The sequence below is a fragment of the Bombina bombina genome, chromosome 3, assembly GCF_027579735.1.
Source record: "Bombina bombina isolate aBomBom1 chromosome 3, aBomBom1.pri, whole genome shotgun sequence".
Taxonomy (NCBI): Eukaryota; Metazoa; Chordata; class Amphibia; order Anura; family Bombinatoridae; genus Bombina; species Bombina bombina.
The window spans coordinates 671,912,435-671,938,842 of record NC_069501.1 but is presented as its reverse complement, the minus strand read 5'-3'; the positions used below and the strand labels follow the sequence as shown (position 1 = coordinate 671,938,842).

At 41.4% G+C, this 26,408-nt stretch overlaps 1 protein-coding gene across 1 annotated transcript in view; it reads left to right on the top strand.

Annotated features, from left to right (window-relative positions):
• Positions 1–26,408, top strand: part of AP2B1 (adaptor related protein complex 2 subunit beta 1) — a 457,689-nt gene that overhangs the window by 374,381 nt on the left and 56,900 nt on the right. Inside the window, exons 19-20 of the mRNA XM_053707425.1 lie at positions 475–559; positions 2,273–2,359. Of these exons, the coding sequence (XP_053563400.1) occupies positions 475–559; positions 2,273–2,359 (172 nt within the window). The remainder of the gene's footprint in view (positions 1–474; positions 560–2,272; positions 2,360–26,408) is intronic.

Here is a 26,408-nt window from a genome sequence, read left to right as displayed (position 1 = left end):
GCTTACTTTTATAATACAGAGGCTGGACAGACAGGGAGATATTTGACTACATAAAATGAAACTGGCAAGCTTATTGATGACAATCACTGAGAAAAGCATGCACAGCGATAAAGGTTCACAGTTTATTCCATAACATAATGTGAGTAAAAACAGCATGAAGGGTAGGAGACATGGACTTACGCGTTTCGGCTTCACATCACCATACTCATAGACCTAAGCTTATTGATGACACAATCATCACTGCTACTACATGTTTCTGTTTTAGGAGTGTGCTATCAAGTTATAATTAAGTACATGATGTTAGTATTTAACACACACACACACACATCACTACTATATGTGCAGTCAAGAAGATTTAGGAACTGCAGAATTACAAGGTAGACAGGAAGTTACTTCATGTTCTTTGAATGCTGCTTAGGATCTCATTATAATGTTTCTTGATTCTCACATTCTACTCGTTACTGTTTTTTATAGGTTGCTGTGAAAAACAATATTGATGTATTCTACTTTAGCTGTCTCATCCCTTTGCATGTGCTGTTTGTGGAAGATGGCAAAATGGGTAAGCATGGGATCAGACATAGGAAACAGCACTGAAATTCACAAAGGTGCTTGCTTCAGAAGTTTTAATACATTTTTATTCTTTTTTGGACACAAGGAAAAAAAATATTTCTTGGTGCAAATGTGTAATGCTGAAAACCTGAGAAAATAATTCACTTGCCTAAAGGGACATAAAGCACAATTTTTTCCTATCATGATTCAGACAGAGCATGCGACTTTAAACAACTTTCTAATTTACTTCTATTATCAAATTGTCTTTGTTCTTTTGGTATCTTTTGTTGAAAAGCAGGGACTTATGCTTGGGAGCTGGCCCACTTTGGAGCACTATATGGCAGCACTATTTCCTGCCCTTTTGTGCTCCAGACACCTACCTAGGTATTTCTTCAACACAGAATATCATGGGAACAAAGCCAATTTAATGATAGAAGTAAATTGGAAACTCTTTTAAATAGTATGCTCTGTCTGAATCACAAAAGAACATTTTTGGGTTTCATCTCCCTTTAACACTTTTTTATAAACATTACACAAATGACATAATAGAATGCTACAATTACCTTTTATGGTTCAATGCACTTCAGATGAACACACATAATGTCAGTGGGAATTCTCCATTCCTAAACTAAACAAATAACTTCACTTTAAAGTTTACTTCCAAAATGTCTTGCTTATAAACTAGATCTGAGTGTTTGTATGATAAAAATATAGGTATGAACATAAATGGAACAGGTCTGCCTGAGGGCCCTAATTCGGATTGAAATTATAAATATATTTGATATATTTCTGTTGCGGTAATCAAAAATGAGAAAAGTTTAAAAAAACGGGGAAAAAAACAGTATATCCCAATTTATGTTTCAATTTAAAATATAATGCAGTAGTATTAAGAAATAATAGTGTTAACACTGTTTCATGACTGTTATTTTTTTTAGTAGTAATCTCCAGACACATATTTCAGCCTTGATGGCCTTCAATCATGAGATGTAGCTTTATTTATTTATATATTTTTTCTAAAAATGACCTTCTAACCTATAAGAAGCCTACCGCCAAGGAAACATTTCTGCCTAAAGAAACTTGCTCTTTAGGATTTGTGTAGAACACGAGTTTTCAAACCTGCCCTCAGGCCTCCCTAACAGGACAGATTTTAGGCTTACCTTGGGTGAGAGCAGATAAAATAACTCTGTTTACTTATCAGAGGATTGTTTCACCTGTGCTCCAGTTCAGATATCTTGACAACCTGGCCTGTTATAGGGGGTTTAAAACCCCCCGGTATTTCAGAAGGCAAGCTTTTACATACTGCTTTTTCTTATACACAAGTCTTAATATTTTCTTTTGTTTTTGCAAATAACTTACCATTTGTATCCATAAAACTGATAGCAATCTAGACATAGTTTAATAATGAGGCACAACAGGTTTAAATTTACAGCTTGAGGTATCTCTTTCTGTCTCTCAGGAAAGAACTACCTGGTATTTTTGGACTGAGCTATTTATTTCAATTACTTTAGACCTATCTAATTTGATGAGCAACAAGGCAATGCACTATGAATGGGCATCTACCCAAGTTTCAATAACTTATCTTGTCATAAGCTGCTTCTGTGGTAGTTTCTCCTTAAAGGATGTCTTTATCTTAAAGCACAAATCGCACAAGTGTGCATGACTTCCTTGATAAATTAAAGACTTCATTTAATTGTTTTCTCTTTCTTTTCTTTTTTTTATATAGAACGCCAGGTCTTCCTTGCCACGTGGAAGGACATACCCAATGAAAATGAGCTGCAGTTTCAGATAAAAGAGTGCCATTTTAATGCAGGTTAGTCCCAATTATTGTTTGCAGCATATTTAATTAACCTTATTCTGAAATGTTGCTTTATGGCTAAATAGATTTTAGAACAAATAAAGGTATAAGGAGATCAATGTCAAGAACTGTTGTCAACGGCTAGTAATGTATTTCACTAGACTCCCTAATTTAAAATAAAAAGCAACATCACAACGATTGCTTTATTGTACCATGCAGGAATGTGATTTAATACAGCATCATGTAAATGTTTGTTTTAAGACCTGGCGTAGTATAGTTCACATCTTCATATTGTGGGTCACCTTGAGATTACAGAATATACTGATCAGGACATCCAGCTCTGGCAAATTCATCTCTTCACTTGTTTCAGTTAATTAAGTTTGGGGGAAGGGCCTGCAACTGAAACACTTCCTTCTTTCTATACCTTTTGCCTGATCTGTTCATAGTGACCTTATTGCGGCATTCACAAGAGAGTTTTATTACATTGATGGAGGAGCATTCGTAAGCATCAGTATTTACCGTCATTCGCTATCAGTGCTTTACTGACTTCACTTTTGAAGATAATTAAATTTCTAGAGCTCTTTCAGGCAGGAGGTCATTTAGGTAGAGTGTTAGGATTTTTTTCTTATGTAAGTGTAGTGTTGTAATCATTTTTAAAAGAAATATGGACTGTTTTTACAAAGGAAGTTCACAATATTCAAATCTAAAGCATCTTAGCAGACTAAGACCTAGAACTGACATATTTTCACTGATATTATTTCAGGAAATAAAGCTTCTATAGCCAAAAGAGAATTACATTTGGTAATGGAGTTGCATGCTTTTTCTTCATAGTAAAGTGTGTCTGTACTTATAACGTTAAGAGGGTGACCTTCTAATAAATTTCTTTGGAGTAAAAAAAAAACAGAGCAAAAACACTATTGTCCCTAAATATTCCTCTTTCCATTTATTATCAGATTTCTAATGTTTCATTTCTATAGTACCATGACATGGGTTAATGGGACATTAACCTTTTAACGCCGTTATGCCGTTCCATTCCGTCATAATTACACTGGGCTTTAGAGCCGTTATGACGGAATAGAACGGCCTAACGGTTTTCAGCTCCTGTGCCCCCTCCGATATTTTGTTTGTTGTGGATCCGGTTGGGGGATGTGCCTAGCACCTCTGGCACTCCCCCAGGATCCAATCAGCATGGAGGGGGTGTATCGATTGTCCCCTGTAACACTGTAGCAGCCAATGAGTGGAATCATTGGCTGTTACAAGTGTATCCGCTTCTTCTCTGCTCTCAGTGCGATCTGAGAGAGAGAGGAAGACAGTTTAGTGTTTGTAGTGCTAGAGAGGGGAAAATATATATAAAAAAAATAAATACCATATATATATATATATATTTTTTTTTTTGCTGCTGATCACAGAGCTGCTACTGTGATCAGCCTAATATAACTTGGTTATCCAGTTAGGGCTTTGATCAGTGTTGATCAAAAGCTTTGGGGGTTTATTTGTGGGGGTTACAAATATATATATATATATATATATATATATATATTGTTTTTGCTGCTGATCACTGAGCTGCTACTGTGATCAGCCTAATATTACAGTGATCAGCCTGTCAGGGCTTTGATCAGTGCCCAAAAGTTTATTTGTGGGGATCTTTAGTTATTATTAACCCCTTCCCTGCTGTTCCCAATCACTACCCTTCCCAGTTCCTTTTTTTTTTTTAGTTTATAAAAAAAAAAAATATATATATATATATAAAGAAAAACTCATAATTTTTTTTTTAAAAAAAAAATCTGAGGGAATAGGGTGGGTGGGAATAGGTGGATGGTAATTGGGAGGTGGTAATTGGGGTGGTTTAGTGGGATTTTGGAATTGGTGGTGGTGAAGTGGTAATTTGTACTGAAAAAAATCCCTTATGGCACGCTATTCAGCAGAAGAGGCTTATGCCATTCTTGCCGCAGATTCAGGGAGTGAAACCCTCTCTGCTCTGTCTGACAGCGCAACCCTTACAGCATCAGATATAGAGCCCCTGAGTGATACATCTGATGCTGGTGCTCCCTGCCCGCCACCTAAAAGGAGGCGTCGCACAAATGACCAAAATTGGATACCCCCAAATTTCACTGCCCCAGAAATGCCAGAATTTACTGAGACTCCTGGCATCACAAGTGATGTTCCAGTATGTGAGCCAATAAACTATATGTCCCTGATTCTGACAGATACCATGTTTGAGCATATAGTTGCTCAAACAAATTTATATGCCAGCCAGTATCTGTCCAAAAATCCCCAATCTCTGTATGTCAGAAAAAATAGCTGGCACCCCACTGACATACCAGAGATTAAAAAGTTTTGGGCCCTGACATTAATAATGGGGATTGTGAAGAAACCCAGCATTCGTTCATACTGGAGCCAGAACCCCATCCTGGCTACCCCTCTTTTTCCAGGGGTTATGAAGAGGGACAGATATGAACAATTGCTGCGGTTTCTCCATTTTAATGATAATACCAAGTGCCCCCCCCAAAAATGACCCCCTGCATGACAGGTTATATAAACTAAGGCCCCTGATAAGCCACCTGTCCCAAAAATTTAAAGAAGTTTACATACCTGAGCAGGACATTTGCATTGATGAGTCCCTCATGAAATTTAAGGGGAGATTGCTTTTCAAGCAATATATACCATCCAAGAGGTCCCGCTATGGGATAAAATTTTATAAGCTCTGTGAATGCAGTACTGGGTATACCTGGGCATTTCGCATCTACCAGGGAAAGGATAGCCACTTGGATCCACCTGGCTGCCCAGATTCCGTTGGCACAAGTGGGAAAATTGTGTGGGATCTCCTACTACCCCTGCTAAATAAAGGGTACCATTTGTGGCTCGATAATTTTTACACCAGCACAGAGCTATTAAAATTTTTATCTTATTTTGAAACCGTGGCCTGTGGCACAACAAGAAAAAATCGCAAAGGTTTCCCCCAGAAGCTGACATATGGAAAAAAAGTAGGGGCACAACGTCAGCTTTACGCCACAATGAGCTACTGGCCCTTCGGTACACTGATAAAAAAGATGTGTACATGCTCTCCACAATGCACGATGAAGCTACAGTGCTAGTGTCTGTGAAGGGAAGATCTGCACAGATCCTAAAGCCAAAGTGCATTGTGGAGTACAACAAAAACATGGGGGGGTAGATTTAGCTGACCGGTGCCTGCAGCCATATCTAATTCAAAGAAAAACTAGAACTTGGTACAAAAAAGTAGCCTTTTATATTATGCAGATCGCAGTATATAATGCATATGTGCTGTACAACAAAACAGGCACAGGGAAAACTTATACTTTTTTGGAATTTGTGTTAAATGTAACATCTGATATTTTGTTTAACCAGACCCCTAATCCTCCCACTGTTCAATCTGAAAATGTCGAGCGACTCTGTGGCAGGCATTTTCCCACTAGGATCCCCCCCACTGCCTGCAAATTAACACCCCAGAAAAGATGCAGAGTCTGCTATAAAAAAGGAGGGAGGAGGGATTCTAGTTACCATTGCCCTGACTGCCCCTCTCAACCTGGCCTCTGTATCACTGATTGCTTTCGAATATATCACACAGAGTTAAACTTTTAATTTGAAAGCAATCTGTATGTGTTCCTAATTTATTTTATTTTATTATTCTGTATTCCTAACTTCATAAATCCCCTGACCTTGTCCTGTCCCTTTATATGTTAAGCCCATCCACTCTAAGGCCATTATAAGTTATACAAAACAACTAAAATACTCCTTTTAGAATATCCTGAGTTATCCACTTTTGCAAATGGTATGTCATGAGGGGGGTAATTTTCATTCCTGGGCTGCCATACTGTCTCAAAGGCAACATAGGTCCAGAAAATCAATGTGCCAAATTTCTATGCAGACCCTATATTGGGCCCTGTAACTTCATAAAACCACATAAAACCTGTGCATAGGGGGTATTGTTGCACTCATGGGAGATCACTGAACACAGATATGGGTGTATTATAGCAGTAAAAAATATAATGATGTTGATCTAAATAGAAAAAAGGCAAAGTCTGTGTGAAAAAAGCAAATAAAAAAATATGATCACTAAATTTGACCAGGTTTTGTGACTAAGTGGCTACAAAAAAAAGACTAAACATAGTCCTTTTTCAATACCCTTGGTTGTCTACTTTTGCAAATGGTATGCCATGGTGGGGTAATTTTCATTCCTGCGCTGCCATACTGTCTCAAAGGCAACAAAGGTCCATAAAATCAATGTGCCCAATTTCCATGCAAATTGGCAGACCCTATATTGGGCGTTGTAACTTCCTGAAACCACATAAAACCTGAACATAGGGGGTATTGTTGTACTCATGGGACATCGCTGAACACAAAGATGGGTGTATTATAGCAGTAAAATATACAAGGATGATATAAACAGCAAAAAGGCAGTGTTTTTGTGATAAACTAAAACTGAAATATGAACATTACCTTTGGCCAGATGTTGTGACTAAGTGGCTACAAACAAAGACTAAACATAGTCCTTTTTCAATACCCTGGGTTGTCTACTTTTATAAATGGTATGCCACGATGGGGTAATTTTCATTCCTGGGCTGCTATAATATCTCAAAGAGGACAAAGGCCCATAAAATGAATGTGCCAATTTTCCATGTAAATGGGCAGATCCCATATTTGGCCCTGTAACATCTGTAAACCCCATAAAACCTGTACAAGGGTGGTACTCGTAGGACCTTGACAAACACTAATATGTGTGTTTTATAGCAGCAAAACATAAAAGGTTGATGACAGAGACAGCCAAAGTGCAGTGTTTGTGCAAAAAAAACGCATGCAAAAAAATGACCATTACATTTGGACGGGTTTTGTGACTAAGGGGCTTCACAAAAAGATGTGACATGGGCCTTTTGGAATACCCTAGGGTGTCTTCTTTTGAAAATGGTATGCCATGATGGGGTAATTTTCATTCCTGTGCTGCTATAATGTCTCAAAGAGGACATAGGCACAGAAAATTAAGGTGCCAAATTTCCATGCATAAAAACTGAAATGGGCAGACCCCATATTTGGCCCTGTAGCTTCTGTAAACCCCATAAAACCTGTACATGGGGGGTACTGTTTTACTCGTAGGACCTTGACAAACACTAATATGTGTGTTTTATAGCAGCAAAACATAAAAGGTTGATGACAGAGACAGCCAAAGTGCAGTATTTGTGCAAAAAAACGCATGCAACAAAAAGGACCATTACATTTGTCCAGGTGTTGTGACTAAGGGGCTTCACAAAAATATGTGACATGGGCCTTTTGGAATACCCTAGGGTGTCTTCTTTTAAAAATGGTATGCCATGATGGGGTAATTTTCATTCCTGGGCTGCTATAATGTCTCAAAGAGGACATAGGCCCAGAAGGTGAATGTGCCAAATTTCTCCAACATAGGTGTGTCCGGTCCACGGCGTCATCCTTACTTGTGGGATATTCTCTTCCCCAACAGGAAATGGCAAAGAGCCAGCAAAGCTGGTCACATGATCCCTCCTAGGCTCCGCCTACCCCAGTCATTCTCTTTGCCGTTGTACAGGCAACATCTCCACGGAGATGGCTTAGAGTTTTTTAGTGTTTAACTGTAGTTTTTATTATTCAATCAAGAGTTTGTTATTTTAAAATAGTGCTGGTATGTACTATTTACTCTGAAACAGAAAAGAGATGAAGATTTCTGTTTGTATGAGGAAAATGATTTTAGCAACCGTTACTAAAATCCATGGCTGTTCCACACAGGACTGTTGAGAGGAATTAACTTCAGTTGGGGGAACAGTGAGCAGTCTTTTGCTGCTTGAGGTATGACACATTCTAACAAGACGATGTAATGCTGGAAGCTGTCATTTTCCCTATGGGATCCGGTAAGCCATTTTTATTCAGACAGTAAATAAGGGCTTCACAAGGGTTTATTAAGACTGTAGACATTTTCTGGGCTAAATCGATCATATTTACACATATTTAGCCTTGAGGAATCATTTAATCTGGGTATTTTTTGTAAAATAATATCGGCAGGCACTGTTTTAGACACTTTATTCTATAGGGGCTTTCCCTAATCATAGTCAGAGCCTCATTTTCGCGCCGGTATGGCGCACTTGTTTTTGAGAACAGCATGGCATGCAGCTGCATGTGTGTGGAGCTCTGATACATAGAAAAGTCTTTCTGAAGGCATCATTTGGTATCGTATTCCCCTTTGGGCTTGGTTGGGTCTCAGCAAAGCAGATTCCAGGGACTGTAAAGGGGTTAAATATAAAAACGGCTCCGGTTCCGTTATTTTAAGGGTTAAAGCTTCCAAATTTGGTGTGCAATACTTTTAAGGCTTTAAGACACTGTGGTGAAATTTTGGTGAATTTTGAACAATTCCTTCATACTTTTTCGCAATTGCAGTAATAAAGTGTGTTCAGTTTAAAATTTAAAGTGACAGTAACGGTTTTATTTTAAAACGTTTTTTGTGCTTTGTTATCAAGTTTATGCCTGTTTAACATGTCTGAACTACCAGATAGATTGTGTTCTGACTGTGGGGAAGCCAAGGTTCCTTCTCATTTAAATAGATGTGATTTATGTCATAAAAAATTTAGTAAAAATGATGCCCAAGATGATTCCTCAAGTGAGGGGAGTAAGCATGGTACTGCATCATCCCCTCCTTCGTCTACACCAGTCTTGCCCATACAGGAGGCCCCTAGTACATCTAGCGCGCCAATACTCCTTACTATGCAACAATTAACGGCTGTAATGGATAATTCTGTCAAAAACATTTTAGCCAATATGCCCACTTATCAGCGAAAGCGCGACTGCTCTGTTTTAGAAAATACTGAAGAGCATGAGGACGCTGATGATATTGTTTCTGAAGGGCCCCTACACCAGTCTGAGGGGGCCAGGGAGGTTTTGTCTGAGGGAGAAATTTCAGATTCAGGAAAAATTTCTCAACAAGCTGAACCTGATGTGATTACTTTTAAATTTAAGTTGGAACATCTCCGCGCTCTGCTTAAGGAGGTGTTATCCAATTTGGATGATTGTGATTATCTGGTCATTCCAGAAACACTATGTAAGATGGACAAGTTCCTAGAGGCCCCGGGGCCCCCCGAAGCTTTTCCTATATCCAAGCGGGTGGCGTACATTGTTAATAAAGAATGGGACAGGCCCGGTATACCTTTCGTACCTCCCCCCATATTTAAAAAATTGTTTCCTATAGTCGACCCCAGAAAGGACTTATGGCAGACAGTCCCCAAGGTCGAGGGGGCGGTTTCTACTCTAAACAAGCGCGCCACTATACCCATAGAAGATAGTTGTGCTTTCCAAGATCCTATGGATAAAAAATTAGAAGGTTTGCTAAAAAAGATGTTTGTTCAGCAAGGTTACCTTCTACAACCAATTGCATGCATTGTCCCTGTCACTACAGCCGCGTGTTTCTGGTTCGATGAGCTAGAAAAGGCGATTATTAGTAATTCTTCTTCTTATGAGGAGATTATGGACAGAATTCGTGCTCTTAAATTGGCTAATTCTTTCACCCTAGACGCCACCTTGCAATTGGCTAGGTTAGCGGCGAAAAATTCTGGGTTTGCTATTGTGGCGCGCAGAGCGCTTTGGTTAAAATCTTGGTCAGCGGATGCGTCTTCCAAGAACAAATTGCTTGACATTCCTTTCAAGGGGAAAACACTGTTTGGCCCTGACTTGAAAGAGATTATCTCTGATATCACTGGAGGCAAGGGCCACGCCCTTCCTCAGGATAGGTCTTTCAAGGCCAAAAATAAACCTAATTTTCGTCCCTTTCGCAGAAACGGACCAGCCCCAAGTGCTACGTCCTCTAAGCAGGAGGGTAATACTTCTCAAGCCAATCCAGCCTGGAGACCTATGCAAGGCTGGAACAAAGGAAAGCAGGCCAAGAAACCTGCCACTGCTCCCAAGACAGCATGAGATGCGGGCCCCCGATCCGGGACCGGATTTGGTGGGGGGCAGACTCTCTCTCTTCACTCAGGCTTGGGCAAGAGATGTTCTGGATCCTTGGGCGCTAGAAATAGTCTCCCAAGGTTATCTTCTGGAAGTGATTCATCCTGTTCCATTAAGAGAACGAGGGATGGGGTTCTACTCCAATCTGTTCGTAGTTCCCAAAAAAGAGGGAACGTTCAGACCAATCTTAGATCTCAAGATCCTAAACAAGTTTCTCAAGGTTCCATCGTCCAAAATGGAAACCATTCGAACAATCCTTCCATCCAGGAAGGTCAATTCTTGACCACGGTGGATTTAAAGGATGCGTATCTACATATTCCTGTCCACAAGGAACATCATCGGTTCCTAAGGTTCGCATTCCTGGACAAACATTACCAGTTCCTGGCGCTTCCTTTCGGATTAGCCACTGCTCCAAGGATTTTCTCAAAGGTACTAGGGTCCCTTCTGGCGGTGCTAAGACCAAGGGGCATTGCTGTAGTACCTTACTTGGACGACATTCTGATTCAAGCGTCGTCCCTTTCTCAAGCAAAGGCTCACACGGACATAGTCCTGGCCTTTCTCAGATCTCACGGATGGAAAGTGAACGTGGAAAAGAGTTCTCTATCTCCGTCGACAAGAGTTCCCTTCTTGGGAACAATAATAAACTCCTTAGAAATGAGGATTTTTCTGACAGAGACCAGAAAAACAAAACTTCTAAACTCTTGTCGGATACTTCATTCCGTTCCTCTTCCTTCCATAGCGCAGTGCATGGAAGTGATAGGTTTGATGGTAGCGGCAATGGACATAGTTCCTTTTGCGCGCATTCATCTAAGACCATTACAACTGTGTATGCTCAGTCAGTGGAATGGGGACTATACAGACTTGTCTCCGAAGATACAAGTAAATCAGAGGACCAGAGACTCACTCCGTTGGTGGCTGTCCCTGGACAACCTGTCACAAGGGGTGACCTCCCGCAGACCAGAGTGGGTCATTGTCACGACCGACGCCAGTCTGATGGGCCGGGGCGCGGTCTGGGGATCCCTGAAAGCTCAGGGTCTTTGGTCTCGGGAAGAATCTCTTCTACCGATAAATATTCTGGAACTGAGAGCGATATTCAATGCTCTCAAGGCTTGGCCTCAGCTAGCGAGGGCCAAGTTCATACGGTTTCAATCAGACAACATGACGACTGTTGCGTACATCAACCATCAGGGGGGAACAAGGAGTTCCCTGGCGATGGAAGAAGTGACCAGAATCATTCAATGGGCGGAGACTCGCTCCTGCCACCTGTCTGCAATCCACATCCCAGGAGTGGAAAATTGGGAAGCGGATTTTCTGAGTCGTCAGACATTGCATCCGGGGGAGTGGGAACTCCATCCGGAAATCTTTGCCCAAATCACTCAACTGTGGGGCATTCCAGACATGGATCTGATGGCCTCTCGTCAGAACTTCAAGGTTCCTTGCTACGGGTCCAGATCCAGGGATCCCAAGGCGACTCTAGTAGATGCACTAGTAGCACCTTGGACCTTCAAACTAGCCTATGTATTCCCGCCGTTTCCTCTCATCCCCAGGCTGGTAGCCAGGATCAATCAGGAGAGGGCGTCGGTGATCTTGATAGCTCCTGCGTGGCCACGCAGGACTTGGTATGCAGATCTGGTGAATATGTCATCGGCTCCACCATGGAAGCTACCTTTGAGATGAGACCTTCTTGTTCAAGGTCCGTTCGAACATCCGAATCTGGTCCCACTCCAGCTGACTGCTTGGAGATTGAACGCTTGATCTTATCAAAGCGAGGGTTCTCAGATTCTGTTATTGATACTCTTGTTCAGGCCAGAAAGCCTGTAACTAGAAAAATTTACCACAAAATTTGGAAAAAATATATCTGTTGGTGTGAATCTAAAGGATTCCCTTGGGACAAGGTTAAGATTCCTAAGAGTCTATCCTTCCTTCGAGAAGGATTGGAAAAAGGATTATCTGCAAGTTCCTTGATGGGACAGATTTCTGCCTTGTCTGTGTTACTTCACAAAAAGCTGGCAGCTGTGCCAGATGTTCAAGCCTTTGTTCAGGCTCTGGTTAGAATCAAGCCTGTTTACAAACCTTTGACTCCTCCTTGGAGTCTCAACTTAGTTCTTTCAGTTCTTCAGGGGGTTCCGTTTGAACCCTTACATTCCGTTGATATTAAGTTATTATCTTGGAAAGTTTTGTTTTTGGTTGCAATTTCTTCTGCTAGAAGAGTTTCAGAATTATCTGCTCTGCAGTGTTCTCCTCCTTATCTGGTGTTCCATGCAGATAAGGTGGTTTTACGTACTAACCTGGTTTTCTTCCAAAAGTTGTTTCTAACAAAAACATTAACCAGGAGATAGTCGTGCCTTCTCTGTGTCCGAAACCAGTTTCGAAGAAGGAACGTTTGTTACACAATTTGGATGTTGTTCGCGCTCTAAAATTCTATTTAGATGCTACAAAGGATTTTAGACAAACATCTTCCTTGTTTGTTGTTTATTCTGGTAAAAGGAGAGGTCAAAAAGCAACTTCTACCTCTCTCTCTTTTTGGATTAAAAGCATCATCAGATTGGCTTACGAGACTGCCGGACGGCAGCCTCCTGAAAGGATCACAGCTCCTTCCACTAGGGCTGTGGCTTCCACATGGGCCTTCAAGAACGAGGCTTCTGTTGATCAGATATGTAAGGGCAGCGACTTGGTCTTCACTGCACTCTTTTACCAAATTTTACAAGTTTGATACTTTTGCTTCTTCTGAGGCTATTTTTGGGAGAAAGGTTTTGCAAGCCGTGGTGCCTTCCATTTAGGTGACCTGATTTGCTCCCTCCCTTCATCCGTGTCCTAAAGCTTTGGTATTGGTTCCCACAAGTAAGGATGACGCCGTGGACCGGACACACCTATGTTGGAGAAAACAGAATTTATGTTTACCTGATAAATTACTTTCTCCAACGGTGTGTCCGGTCCACGGCCCGCCCTGGTTTTTTAATCAGGTCTGATAATTTTTTTTTTTTTCTTTAACTACAGTCACCACGGTATCATATGGTTTCTCCTATGCAAATATTCCTCCTTAACGTCGGTCGAATGACTGGGGTAGGCGGAGCCTAGGAGGGATCATGTGACCAGCTTTGCTGGCTCTTTGCCATTTCCTGTTGGGGAAGAGAATATCCCACAAGTAAGGATGACGCCGTGGACCGGACACACCGTTGGAGAAAGTAATTTATCAGGTAAACATAAATTCTGTTTTTCATGTAAATGGGCAGACCCCATATTTGGCCCTGTAACTTCTGTAAACCCCATAAAACCTTTACATGGGGGGTACTGTTGTACTTGTAGGACATTGAAAAACACTTATATGTGTGTTTTATAGCAGTAAAACATAAAAGCTTGATGACAGAAACAGCCAAAATGCAGTGTTTGGGCAAAAAACGCATTAAAAATAAATGAGCACTACATTTGGCCAGATGTTATGCCTAAGGGGCTTCACAAAAAGATGTGACATGGCCCTTTTGGAATACCCTGGGGTGTCTTCTTTTGAAAATGGTATGCCATGATGGGGTAATTTTCATTCCTGGGCTGCTATAATGTCTCAAAGAGGACATAGGCACAGAAAATTAAGGTGCCAAATTTCCATGCATAAAGACTGAAATGGGCAGACCCCATATTTGGCCCAGTAACTCCTGTAAACCCTGTGAAACCTGTATATGGGGGGTACTGTTGTACTCGTAGGATATTGACAAACACAAATATGTGTGTTTTATAGCAGTAAAACATAAAAGCTTGATGACAGAAACAGCCAAAATGCAGTGTTTCTGTAAAAAACGCATGCAACAAAAATGACCACTACATTTGGCCAGGTGTTGTGACTAAGGGGCTTCACAAAAAGACGTGACATGGCCCTTTTGGAATACCCTAGGGTGTCTACTTTTGTAAATGGTATGCCATGATGGGGTTATTTTCATTCCTGGGCTGCTATAATGTATGAAAGGCAACTTAAGCCCAGAAAATGAATGTGCCAGATTTCTATGTATATGGGTAGGCCGTATGTTGGGCCTTGTAAATTCCAGAAAACTCAAAAAACCTGTACATGGGGGGTATCGTTATACTCATGGGACATCGCTTAACACAAGTATGGGTGTTTTATTGCAGTAACATATATCAGGATGATGATATTCACAATAAAATCCTTTGGAAAGCTTCAAATTTCTAAATTTCTCACACTTACTTTGATTTTTTTTATATAAAATTATAGTTGAGAAATAAATCTTTTATGCCAAAAGAAAGCCCTATCTGTCCTCTAAAAAACAATATATAATTAGTGTGGGTGCACTTAATGTGAAAGGGGTAAATTATGGTTGAAAAGACATATAGCTGAAATTCAAGGTTTTGTTTACGTTCAGAACTTGAACAATTGCCTATGTCATGAAAGGGTTAAACACTTTGAGATTGGAATATTTAATTAAATGTAGTGAAACAACTTTGCAATATGATTCCTTGTTTATTTTCCACAATTTTCCTTTAATTTAACTTGAAAATAAAGACTTTTCTATTTGTGAGAACTGGAAGCATTCATGGCAGCCCTCACAAGCCTAACCTTGCCACATATCTGTCCCTAATTTGCCTCAGCAGGGATTATCACATACAAATCTACATAACCATAGAACGTTTCCAAACAAAATGACTGTGGCTAGCTATTTGTACTCCAGTAACAAGTTTAAATGTGCACAACTAAATAAAGCAAGTGGTTGGTGAAGCTTAGCTATTGAATTACTACCTAAAAGCAACGTTTTAATGCATTCAAATACATTTCTCACTTACCTAGTATGTTTCTTTATTGTAGGCTGACCATATTGCTGCTTTAAAAAGGGACACATATGAAAAATACATATAACAGAACATTATTTAAAGCATTTCTTTAAACAGCCCTGACATGTATTTTTCATGTGTCCCTTTTTAAAGGGGCAATATGGTCAGCCTACTTTATTGCAAGACTGTCAAGAAATCTTGTAATTACAAGGGGTTTACTGTCCCTTTCAAATGCTCTAGTCCATTTTATTACACATACACATAGTACAATTCGTTTGAACAGTTGACATATACTGTTCAAATAAAACCATCAAATAAAATACAATCATTACTCAAACATGATTAATTATGAAATATCCTTAAGCATTCTAATTTGGTGATTCTGTGACACTTTGTTCTGATCTCTAGTAAGTAGGTTTTTTTATTTGTGGGCTTTTAGTCAGTTCCATAAAGGTTTCACTATGGGCCTGCATTTGTTTTAGAAGTAACCTATTGGCTACATAAGAAGATTTGGAATTTTGATTGACTGAGAACTGTTAAATTGTGTTAAATTATGTGTGACATTTGTATACAGAATTTAAGCTTTGTTGCATTAGCACATCTAAGTTTTGGTACCATTATAATGATTGAGAATCATTGATAATGAGATTCCTTCAATGCTTAAGCTTATCTTGTATAGGTTTAATAGATATTAGGCTATTTGCTGGATCATCTACTCCTTTAGTATATGTATTTAAATTCTGTAAGGTTCTGTAAGGTTTTTTTGTAAGTGGTGTCAGTACTGTACTATGCTCTTTGCATCTGTTGTCTGGTATTTGTGTACCTATGAAGATACCAGGTTGCCTGCAGCAATTTGAGACACGCCCCATACATAAGAGATTCCCCAGAAGTATTTTCTGGGGCATTCAAGCAGTTTCTCTTGGTTGGTTACCCTCATTAGGCAAGATTTGTGCTGGGAATCCCCTGGTTTACTAGTTTTCTTCCCATGTGCTGAATTTAGAATACTGTAACTTGTGCTTCAGAAGCAGCTTTGGCATGTCAGGTTGTTTTTTTTCCTCCCATATAACATTTATATTCATATATATTTACATACTGTATGTAATAATTCTGTTTAGGTGAAGTATTTTGAGCCAATTGCCGTTTTGATTGTTTTTATTTTATTATCTGTCCCTGAACTTTGTGTCATATGATGATGTTCCCACAACATTTTCTGCTCTTCCCAGAGACAGATAAGTGAACTTTTTTTTTTTAAGCTGCTGATTGGAAGAGGGGTGATTGGTGTTAGTTCTGATTATATTTCAAGACTTTGTCTACCTTTCACCCTTATGGAATAGGTTGAGAATAAGAAGCCCTTCACTAGCATTTCATGAATAAATAGTGGTGCAGGCAATTGCTGTTTGTTATAGGGTTCATATTAGAGAGATAAGATTCTGATGAGCATTCCTGAACCTAGAGCTGTTCTATAGCCTGAAGACCTGAAGTTCCCTGTCATCCGAACTTCATGTATGGATTCATCCTGACACTATTATAGCTGCTGTTTTCATTAATTGTCAGGAAGGAGTTTAACTCTGAAGTGAAAAGCACCTTCACTCCCAACCGCCTATTGTAAACATCAAATCTGGGTGAGCTGTGCATCCTGAATCTGATCCAGTTTTTATTTGGAGCCAGGAGAGGGTGAGCTGATACACCCTGAGATATCAGCTTGCTACTACTAGCACATAAGTGTGCTATTGCTAAATGTGAATACCCATTTGGCTATCATATTGTTTATCTGCGATCGATCTGTCGATCTACACATGAGTTGCCCCTTTGTTTTGTGCTTTCTCTATATATATATATATATTTCCTTCTTAACACAGGGAGAGTCCATAGCTGCATTCATTACTTGTGGAAAATACTGATCCTGGCCACCAGGAGGAGGCAAAGACACCCCAGCCAATGGCTTAAATACCTCCCCCACTTCCCTCATCCCCCAGTTATTCTTTGCCTTTCGTCACAGGAAGTTGGCAGAGAAGTTTACAGAAGATAGAGTAGTTCCTTATGGAGGGTAGTACTCTTCGAGATGGGACTGGAGTTTAAAGTAGTCTTGTCAGCCTCTCAGAGCATTGATGAAAGTTAGAGTCTGGAGATGCAGGGAGAGTCTTTCTGCAAAACAATCCAGACTCATATTAATAGCTCCTTAAGTAATCAGCGTTGACGAGTTTTGCTGCCTGCTTTCTAAACTCAAGTCCATGTCAGAAGCGCTGCTACAATCTGTCAAACTTGAAGGACTGTGTTGCTGTTGAAAGAACGTTTCAATTTTTACACATATTGCAAACGCTAGAAGACAGGGTCACAGTGTGGCTCCATTTTATCTTTATGGAATCAAGGGTTAATATCTCCTGAGGGGGATTATAACAGTTGGGTTTAATCATATATGCTTAATTTGATTTTATGCTGCTTTATGTGTAAGATGTTTATGAGCTCATAGGCTGAGATGGAACATACAGGTTTCACTTTCACTTTGAAGGTTGTGCAGCTTAAAAGCTTGGCACGCTTTATCTCATAGCAGGGATTGCCCTGCATTGCGCACCATGTGACAGGAATGGTCGGGGCTTCCATTTCCTGTCTCTTGACCAAGTTGCTACCGGAGAGGAGTTGTATCTCTGTTCTGTCTGGGTCATAGAGGGTGGTGGGTGCCCCAGCCATTGGAGGTATAAGGGTGCCATTTTTTTTATTTAAAATAAAGTTTGTTTTTTCTGTAGTCCTCCGCATATCGTACTTTAGCTATGGAGGTCTCTGATTCTTTAGAGGGTTCTCCCTGTATTTCAAGGAGTAATGCCTGTTTATATTGTGAGGGAGTTTTGGAATATCCGCCCTCTCTATTATGTTCCATATGCCTTGATAAGGGGATTATATCAAATAAGGTTGACATGTTTAATACCACTGAGCCGCCCACCTCTAAGGAGTCCTCGTGCAGCTTCCCATTGCACTACTAATCCTCCATCTGGAGGAGGCCTTTTCTTCTGTTAAGTGTGATCAGTCCACGGGTCATCATTACTTCTGGGATATTACTCCTCCCCAACAGGAAGTGCAAGAGGATTCACCCAGCAGAGCTGCATATAGCTCCTCCCCTCTACGTCACTCCCAGTCATTCTCTTGCACCCAACGACTAGATAGGATGTGTGAGAGGACTATGGTGATTATACTTAGTTTTATATCTTCAATCAAAAGTTTGTTATTTTAAAATAGCACCGGAGTGTGTTATTATCTCTCTGGCAGAGTTTGAAGAAGAATCTACCAGAGTTTTTGTTATGATTTTAGCCGGAGTAGTTAAGATCATATTGCTGTTTCTCGGCCATCTGAGGAGAGGTAAACTTCAGATCAGGGGACAGCGGGCAGATGAATCTGCATAGAGGTATGTAGCAGTTTTTATTTTCTGACAATGGAATTGATGAGAAAATCCTGCCATACCGATATAATGTCATGTATGTATACTTTACACTTCAGTATTCTGGGGAATGGTACTTCACTAGAATTACACTGTAAGAAATACATAAAGCTGTTTAATAACTAGAGATTATGTTTAACGTTTTTGCTGGAATGTAAAATCGTTTTCATTTACTGAGGTACTGAGTGAATAAATGTTTGGGCACTATTTTTCCACTTGGCAGTTGCTTAATCTGTTTTCTGACAGTTTCTGTTCTCCCTCACTGCTGTGTGTGAGGGGGAGGGGCCGTTTTTTGGCGCTTTTACTATGCATCAAATATTTCAGTCAGCAACTCATTGTATTCCCTGCATGATCCGGTTCATCTCTACAGAGCTCAGGGGTCTTCAAAACTTATTTTGAGGGAGGTAATTTCTCTCAGCAGAGCTGTGAGAATTATTGTTTGACTGAGATAAAAAACGTTTATTCTGTAATTTGTTTCCTGCTTTCAGAATTTGTTATCTTTGCTAATGGGATTAAACCTTTGCTAAAGTTGTGTTATTTACAAGGATTGAGGCTATAACTGTTTCAATTTATTAATTTTCAACTGTCATAGATCTTCTGTGCTTCTTAAAGGCACAGTACGTTTTAATATTATTCTAATTGAATTGTATTTCCAAGTTACAAGTTTATTTGCTAGTGTGTTAAACATGTCTGATTCAGAGGATGATACCTGTGTCATTTGTTGCAATGCCAAAGTGGAGCCCAATAGAAATTTATGTACTAACTGTATTGATGCTACTTTAAATAAAAGTCAATCTGTACAAATTGAACAAATTTCACCAAACAACGAGGGGAGAGTTATGCCGACTAACTCGCCTCACGTGTCAGTACCTACATCTCCCGCTCAGAGGGAGGTGCGTGATATTGTAGCGCCGAGTACATCTGGGCGGCCATTACAAATCACATTACAGGATATGGCTACTGTTATGACTGAGGTTTTGGCTAAATTACCAGAACTAAGAGGTAAGCGTGATCACTCTGGGGTGAGAACAGAGTGCGCTGATAATATTAGGGCCATGTCAGACACTGCGTCACAGGTGGCAGAACATGAGGACGGAGAACTTCATTCTGTGGGTGACGGTTCTGATCCAAACAGACTGGATTCAGATATTTCAAATTTTAAATTTAAACTGGAAAACCTCCGTGTATTACTAGGGGAGGTGTTAGTGGCTCTGAATGATTGTAACACAGTTGCAATACCAGAGAAAATGTGTAGGTTGGATAAATATTTTGCGGTACCGACGAGTACTGAGGTTTTTCCTATACCTAAGAGACTTACTGAAATTGTTACTAAGGAGTGGGATAGACCCGGTGTGCCGTTCTCACCCCCTCCGATATTTAGAAAAATGTTTCCAATAGACGCCACCACAAGGGACTTATGGCAAACGGTCCCTAAGGTGGAGGGAGCAGTTTCTACCTTAGCTAAGCGTACCACTATCCCGGTGGAGGATAGCTGTGCTTTTTCAGATCCAATGGATAAAAAATTAGAGGGTTACCTTAAGAGAATGTTTGTTCAACAAGGTTTTATATTGCAACCCCTTGCATGCATTGCGCCGATCACGGCTGCAGCGGCATTCTGGATTGAGTCTCTGGAAGAGAACATTGGTTCAGCTACTCTGGACGACATTACGGACAGGCTTAGAGTCCTTAAACTATCTAATTCATTCATTTCGGAGGCCGTAGTACATCTTACTAAACTTACGGCGAAGAATTCAGGATTCGCCATTCAGGCACGCAGGGCGCTGTGGCTAAAATCCTGGTCAGCTGATGTTACTTCTAAGTCTAAATTGCTTAATATACCTTTCAAAGGGCAGACCTTATTCGGGCCCGGGTTGAAAGAGATTATCGCTGACATTACGGGAGGTAAAGGCCATGCCCTGCCTCAGGACAAAGCCAAGACTAGACAGTCTAATTTTCGTTCCTTTCGTAATTTCAAAGCAGGAGCAGCATCAACTTCCTCTGCACCAAAACAGGAAGGAGCTGTTGCTCGCTACAGACAAGGCTGGAAACCTAACCAGTCCTGGAACAAGGGCAAGCAGACTAGGAAACCTGCTGCTGCCCCTAAAACAGCATGAATTGAGGGCCCCCGATCCGGGATCGGATCTAGTGGGGGGCAGACTTTCTCTCTTCGCCCAGGCTTGGGCAAGAGATGTTCAGGATCCCTGGGCGCTAGAGATAATATCTCAGGGATACCTTCTGGACTTCAAATACTCTCCTCCAAGAGAGAGATTTCATCTGTCAAGATTGTCAACAATCCAGACAAAGAAAGAGGCGTTTCTACGCTGTGTACAAGAGCTCTTGTTAATGGGAGTAATCCATCCAGTTCCACGATCGGAACAGGGACAGGGGTTTTACTCAAATCTGTTTGTGGTTCCCAAAAAAGAGGGAACTTTCAGACCAATCCTGGACTTAAAGATCCTAAACAAATTCCTAAGAGTTCCATCGTTCAAGATGGAGACTATTCGGACAATTTTACCTATGATCCAAGAGGGTCAGTACATGACCACTGTAGATTTAAAAGATGCTTACCTTCACATACCGATTCACAAAGATCATTATCGGTACCTAAGGTTTGCCTTCCTAGACAGGCATTACCAGTTTGTGGCTCTTCCATTCGGATTGGCTACAGCTCCAAGAATCTTCACAAAGGTTCTGGGTGCTCTTCTGGCGGTACTAAGACCGCGGGGAATCTCGGTAGCTCCATACCTAGACGACATTCTGATACAAGCTTCAAGCTTTCAAACTGCCAAGTCTCATACAGAGTTAGTGCTGGCATTTCTAAGGTCACATGGATGGAAGGTGAACGAAAAGAAAAGTTCACTCGTTCCTCTCACAAGAGTTCCCTTCCTGGGGACTCTTATAGATTCTGTAGAAATGAAGATTTACCTGACAGAGGACAGGCTAACAAGACTTCAAAGTGCTTGCCGCACCCTTCATTCCATTCAACACCCGTCAGTGGCTCAATGCATGGAGGTAATCGGCTTAATGGTAGCGGCAATGGACATAGTACCCTTTGCACGCTTACACCTCAGACCACTGCAACTGTGCATGCTAAGTCAGTGGAATGGGGATTACTCAGACTTATCCCCTTCTCTGAATCTAGATCAAGAGACCAGAAATTCTCTTCTATGGTGGCTTTCTCGGCCACATCTGTCCAGGGGGATGCCATTCAGCAGACCAGACTGGACAATTGTAACAACAGACGCCAGCCTTCTAGGTTGGGGTGCCGTCTGGAATTCTCTGAAGGCTCAGGGACAATGGAGTCAGGAGGAGAGTCTCCTGCCAATAAACATTCTGGAATTGAGAGCAGTTCTCAATGCCCTCCTGGCTTGGCCCCAGTTGACAACTCGGGGGTTCATCAGGTTTCAGTCGGACAACATCACGACTGTAGCTTACATCAACCATCAGGGAGGGACAAGAAGCTCCCTAGCTATGATGGAAGTATCAAAGATAATTCGCTGGGCAGAGTCTCACTCTTGCCACCTGTCAGCAATCCACATCCCGGGAGTGGAGAACTGGGAGGCGGATTTCTTAAGTCGTCAGACTTTTCATCCGGGGGAGTGGGAACTTCATCCGGAGGTCTTTGCCCAAATACTTCGACGTTGGGGCAAACCAGAGATAGATCTCATGGCGTCTCGACAGAACGCCAAGCTTCCTCGTTACGGGTCCAGATCCAGGGATCCAGGAGCAGTCCTGATAGATGCTCTGACAGCACCTTGGGACTTCAGGATGGCTTACGTGTTTCCACCCTTCCCGTTGCTTCCTCGATTGATTGCCAGAATCAAACAAGAGAGAGCATCAGTGATTCTAATAGCACCTGCGTGGCCACGCAGGACTTGGTATGCAGACCTGGTGGACATGTCATCCTGTCCACCTTGGTCTCTACCTCTGAAACAGGACCTTCTGATACAGGGTCCCTTCAAACATCAAAATCTAACTTCTCTGAAGCTGACTGCTTGGAAATTGAACGCTTGATTTTATCAAGATGTGGGTTTTCTGAGTCAGTTATTGATACCTTAATACAGGCTAGGAAACCTGTTACCAGAAAGATTTACCATAAGATATGGCGTAAATACCTATATTGGTGTGAATCCAAAGGTTACTCTTGGAGTAAGGTTAGGATTCCTAGGATATTGTCTTTTCTACAAGAAGGTTTAGAAAAGGGTTTATCTGCTAGTTCATTAAAGGGACAGATCTCAGCTCTGTCCATTCTGTTACACAAACGTCTGTCAGAAGTTCCTGACGTCCAGGCTTTTTGTCAGGCTTTGGCCAGGATTAAGCCTGTGTTTAAAACTGTTGCTCCACCATGGAGTTTAAACCTTGTTCTTAATGTTTTACAGGGCGTTCCGTTTGAACCCCTTCATTCCATTGATATAAAGTTGTTATCTTGGAAAGTTCTATTTTTAATGGCTATTTCCTCGGCTCGAAGAGTCTCTGAATTATCAGCCTTACATTGTGATTCTCCTTATTTGATTTTTCATTCGGATAAGGTAGTCCTGCGTACTAAACCTGGGTTCTTACCTAAGGTAGTTACTAACAGGAATATCAATCAAGAGATTGTTGTTCCTTCTTTATGCCCAAATCCTTCTTCAAAGAAGGAACGTCTACTGCACAACCTGGATGTAGTCCGTGCTCTAAAATTTTACTTACAGGCAACTAAGGAATTTCGACAAACGTCTTCTCTGTTTGTCATTTACTCTGGGCAGAGGAGAGGTCAAAAAGCTTCCGCTACCTCTCTTTCTTTTTGGCTTCGTAGCATAATTCGTTTAGCTTATGAGACTGCTGGACAGCAGCCTCCTGAAAGAATTACAGCTCATTCTACTAGAGCTGTGGCTTCCACTTGGGCCTTCAAGAATGAGGCCTCTGTTGAACAGATTTGCAAGGCTGCAACTTGGTCTTCGCTTCATACTTTTTCCAAATTTTACAAATTTGACACTTTTGCTTCATCGGAGGCTATTTTTGGGAGAAAGGTTCTTCAGGCAGTGGTTCCTTCTGTATAAAGAGCCTGCCTATCCCTCCCGTCATCCGTGTACTTTTGCTTTGGTATTGGTATCCCAGAAGTAATGATGACCCGTGGACTGATCACACTTAACAGAAGAAAACATAATTTATGCTTACCTGATAAATTCCTTTCTTCTGTAGTGTGATCAGTCCACGGCCCGCCCTGTTTTTAAGGCAGGTAAATATTTTTTAATTTATACTCCAGTCACCACTTCACCCTTGGCTTTTCCTTTCTCGTTGGTCCTTGGTTGAATGACTGGGAGTGACGTAGAGGGGAGGAGCTATATGCAGCTCTGCTGGGTGAATCCTCTTGCACTTCCTGTTGGGGAGGAGTAATATCCCAGAAGTAATGATGACCCGTGGACTGATCACACTACAGAAGAAAGGAATTTATCAGGTAAGCATAAATTATGTTTTTTCACCAGACGTTACTGCACAGTTTCATGCGGCAGTGTCTGCGGCCATTAGTGCTTTCCCTTCCACTGCTAAGCGCAAACGAAAAGTTAAATCTTGCACTCATGCCCAGGTCGCATCATGTATTTTGTTGGATATATCTGATCAGTTATCCAAGGATGAGGTTCTCTCTGAAACTTCAGAGTATGAACTTTCAGGTTTGGAGTCTGCTGCCTAAAATCCCCCACCTGTGGAGGATCCAGTTTTTTAGATTTAGGACAGAACATTTATGCTTTCTACTAATGGAGGTTTTGACTACATTAGAGGTTCCAAAGGCCGAGCTGCCAGAGATACCTCTGGGTCCTAAATTTGATGGCAATCATTATTAAGGACAAGTGGGAAAGGATTAGATTCCTCTTCCCGTCGTCTGCCTTTTAAGGATTCCGGTTCCGGACTCTCTATGGTGGTGGGTTTTTCTTTTCTCATCCCTACTTGGTTGGCGCTATTTTTACGCTTACTACATATAATACTAGCCCATGTGAGGATAGTTTGTCGTTCATAGAGCCGCAAGATATAACAATGGAAACTCTGTTAAAGAGGATGTTTCAACCTATGGGATATTTGCTTTTACGGGTGGTGCTTGTCGCCGCAGTTGCTGGAGCGGCTACCTTTTGGTGCGTCTTCTTCACGAAAATGATCGTGGTGTAGGGTTCCCTCAACAGTTTTCAGGAAAGAATTATGGCCTTCTGGTTTACTAATTATTTTATCTGTGATGTTATTACGCAGATTAATTAGCCTATGGCTAAGGCTTCAGGTTTTCTGTTCATGCCTGTAAGGCACGCTGACAGATATAACTTTTAAGTCTAGTCTCTTTCCCTCTCCTTTATAAGAAATAGTTGGTTTGACTCCATGGTTTCAGGGGCCTAGGGTGCCTTCATACCGTAAAATAATGAGAACAAATCTAAGGGACAAGGTTCAAATTTTCAGTCCTTTAGTTCTGATAAAAGCCCAGCATCAGAGGCCTCCACTAAGTCAGAGCAAACCAAGAGTTCTTGGAAGCCAGCTCAGTCCTGGAATGGATCCAAGCAGAGCAAGAAGCCTGCCAAGACTAAGTCCGCATGAAGTGGTGGCCCCCGGTCCTATTTTGGATCGTGTAGGGGGCAGTCTTTCAGAGGCTTGGTACAAGGACGTGCAGGATCCTTGGGTCCTGTAGGTCATAGCTCAAGGTTACAAAATCGGTTTCAAAGCTCATCCTCCCAGGGACAGATTCTTTCTCTCAACCTGTCTTCAAGACTAGGAAAGAGGGAAAACTTTCTGCAGTGCGTAAGGGATCTGTCCTCCGTTGGCGTCATTGTCCCAGTGCCTATCGCAGAGGTTTGTTCTATTCAAAACATTTTCGTGGTCCCAAAGAAGGAGGGATCTTTCCGTCCAGTTCTGGACCTAAAGTGCTTAAACAAATTTCTAAATGTCCCCTCGTCATGATGGAGACAATGAGGTCCTTCCTTCCCTTAACTCAGGAAGGGCAGTTTATGACCACTATCATTCTGAAGGAGGCACTCCTCTTTCCAATCCACAGGGAACACTTCCAGTTCCTCAGGTTTGCGTTCCTGGACCAGCACTTCCAGTTTATTGAACTTCTGTTTGGTCCAGCTACTGCTCCAAGATTTTTTACAAAGGTTCTAGGGGCTCTTCTAGCAGTCGCCAGAACCTGGGGTGTAGCAGTAGCTCCCTACATGGACGATAATCTGGTACAAGCACCATTGTTTCGTCTGGCTGAAGACCATTCGGAATCTCTCCTCTGTCTTTTTTGATTCCACAGAGGGAAGATAAATAGAAAAAGTTCTCATATTCCAAGCACCAGGGTGGAATCCCTGGGCACGATCCATTCCATTCCATAAACATGAGAATCTTTCTAACAGACCAGAGAAGTTGCAAGCTATCTTTAACATATCTTGCCCCCCAGACCTCCTTAGGGCCATCTGTGGCTCAGTGTATGGAGGTGATTGGTCTCATGGTGTCCAGCATGGACATTGTTCTCTTTGCCAGGTTCCACCTCAGGCCGTTGTGACTGCATGCTCCCGTTGAACATTCTAGACCTTCTGGCAATATTCAATGCTCTGAAGGCTTGGTTCTACTGGGTTTGTCCCAATTTATCTGATTCCAATCAGGCAATATAACCTCGGTGGCTTTCATCATCCATCAGGGGGGAACGAAAATCTCCCTAGCAATGAGGGAAGAATCTCGGATTCTGGAATGGGCGGAAACTCACAACTGTTATCTGTCAGCAATCTACATTCTGACAGGTGGGGAACGCCTGAGATAGATCTCATGGCGTCCCGTCTCAATACCAAGCTACCCAGATATGGGTCGAGGTCCAGGGATCCTTATGCAGAGCTAATAGATGTATTAGCGGTGCCTTGGAGGTTCAATCTAATTTATTTTTTCCTGCCATTTCCACTCCTTCCTTGA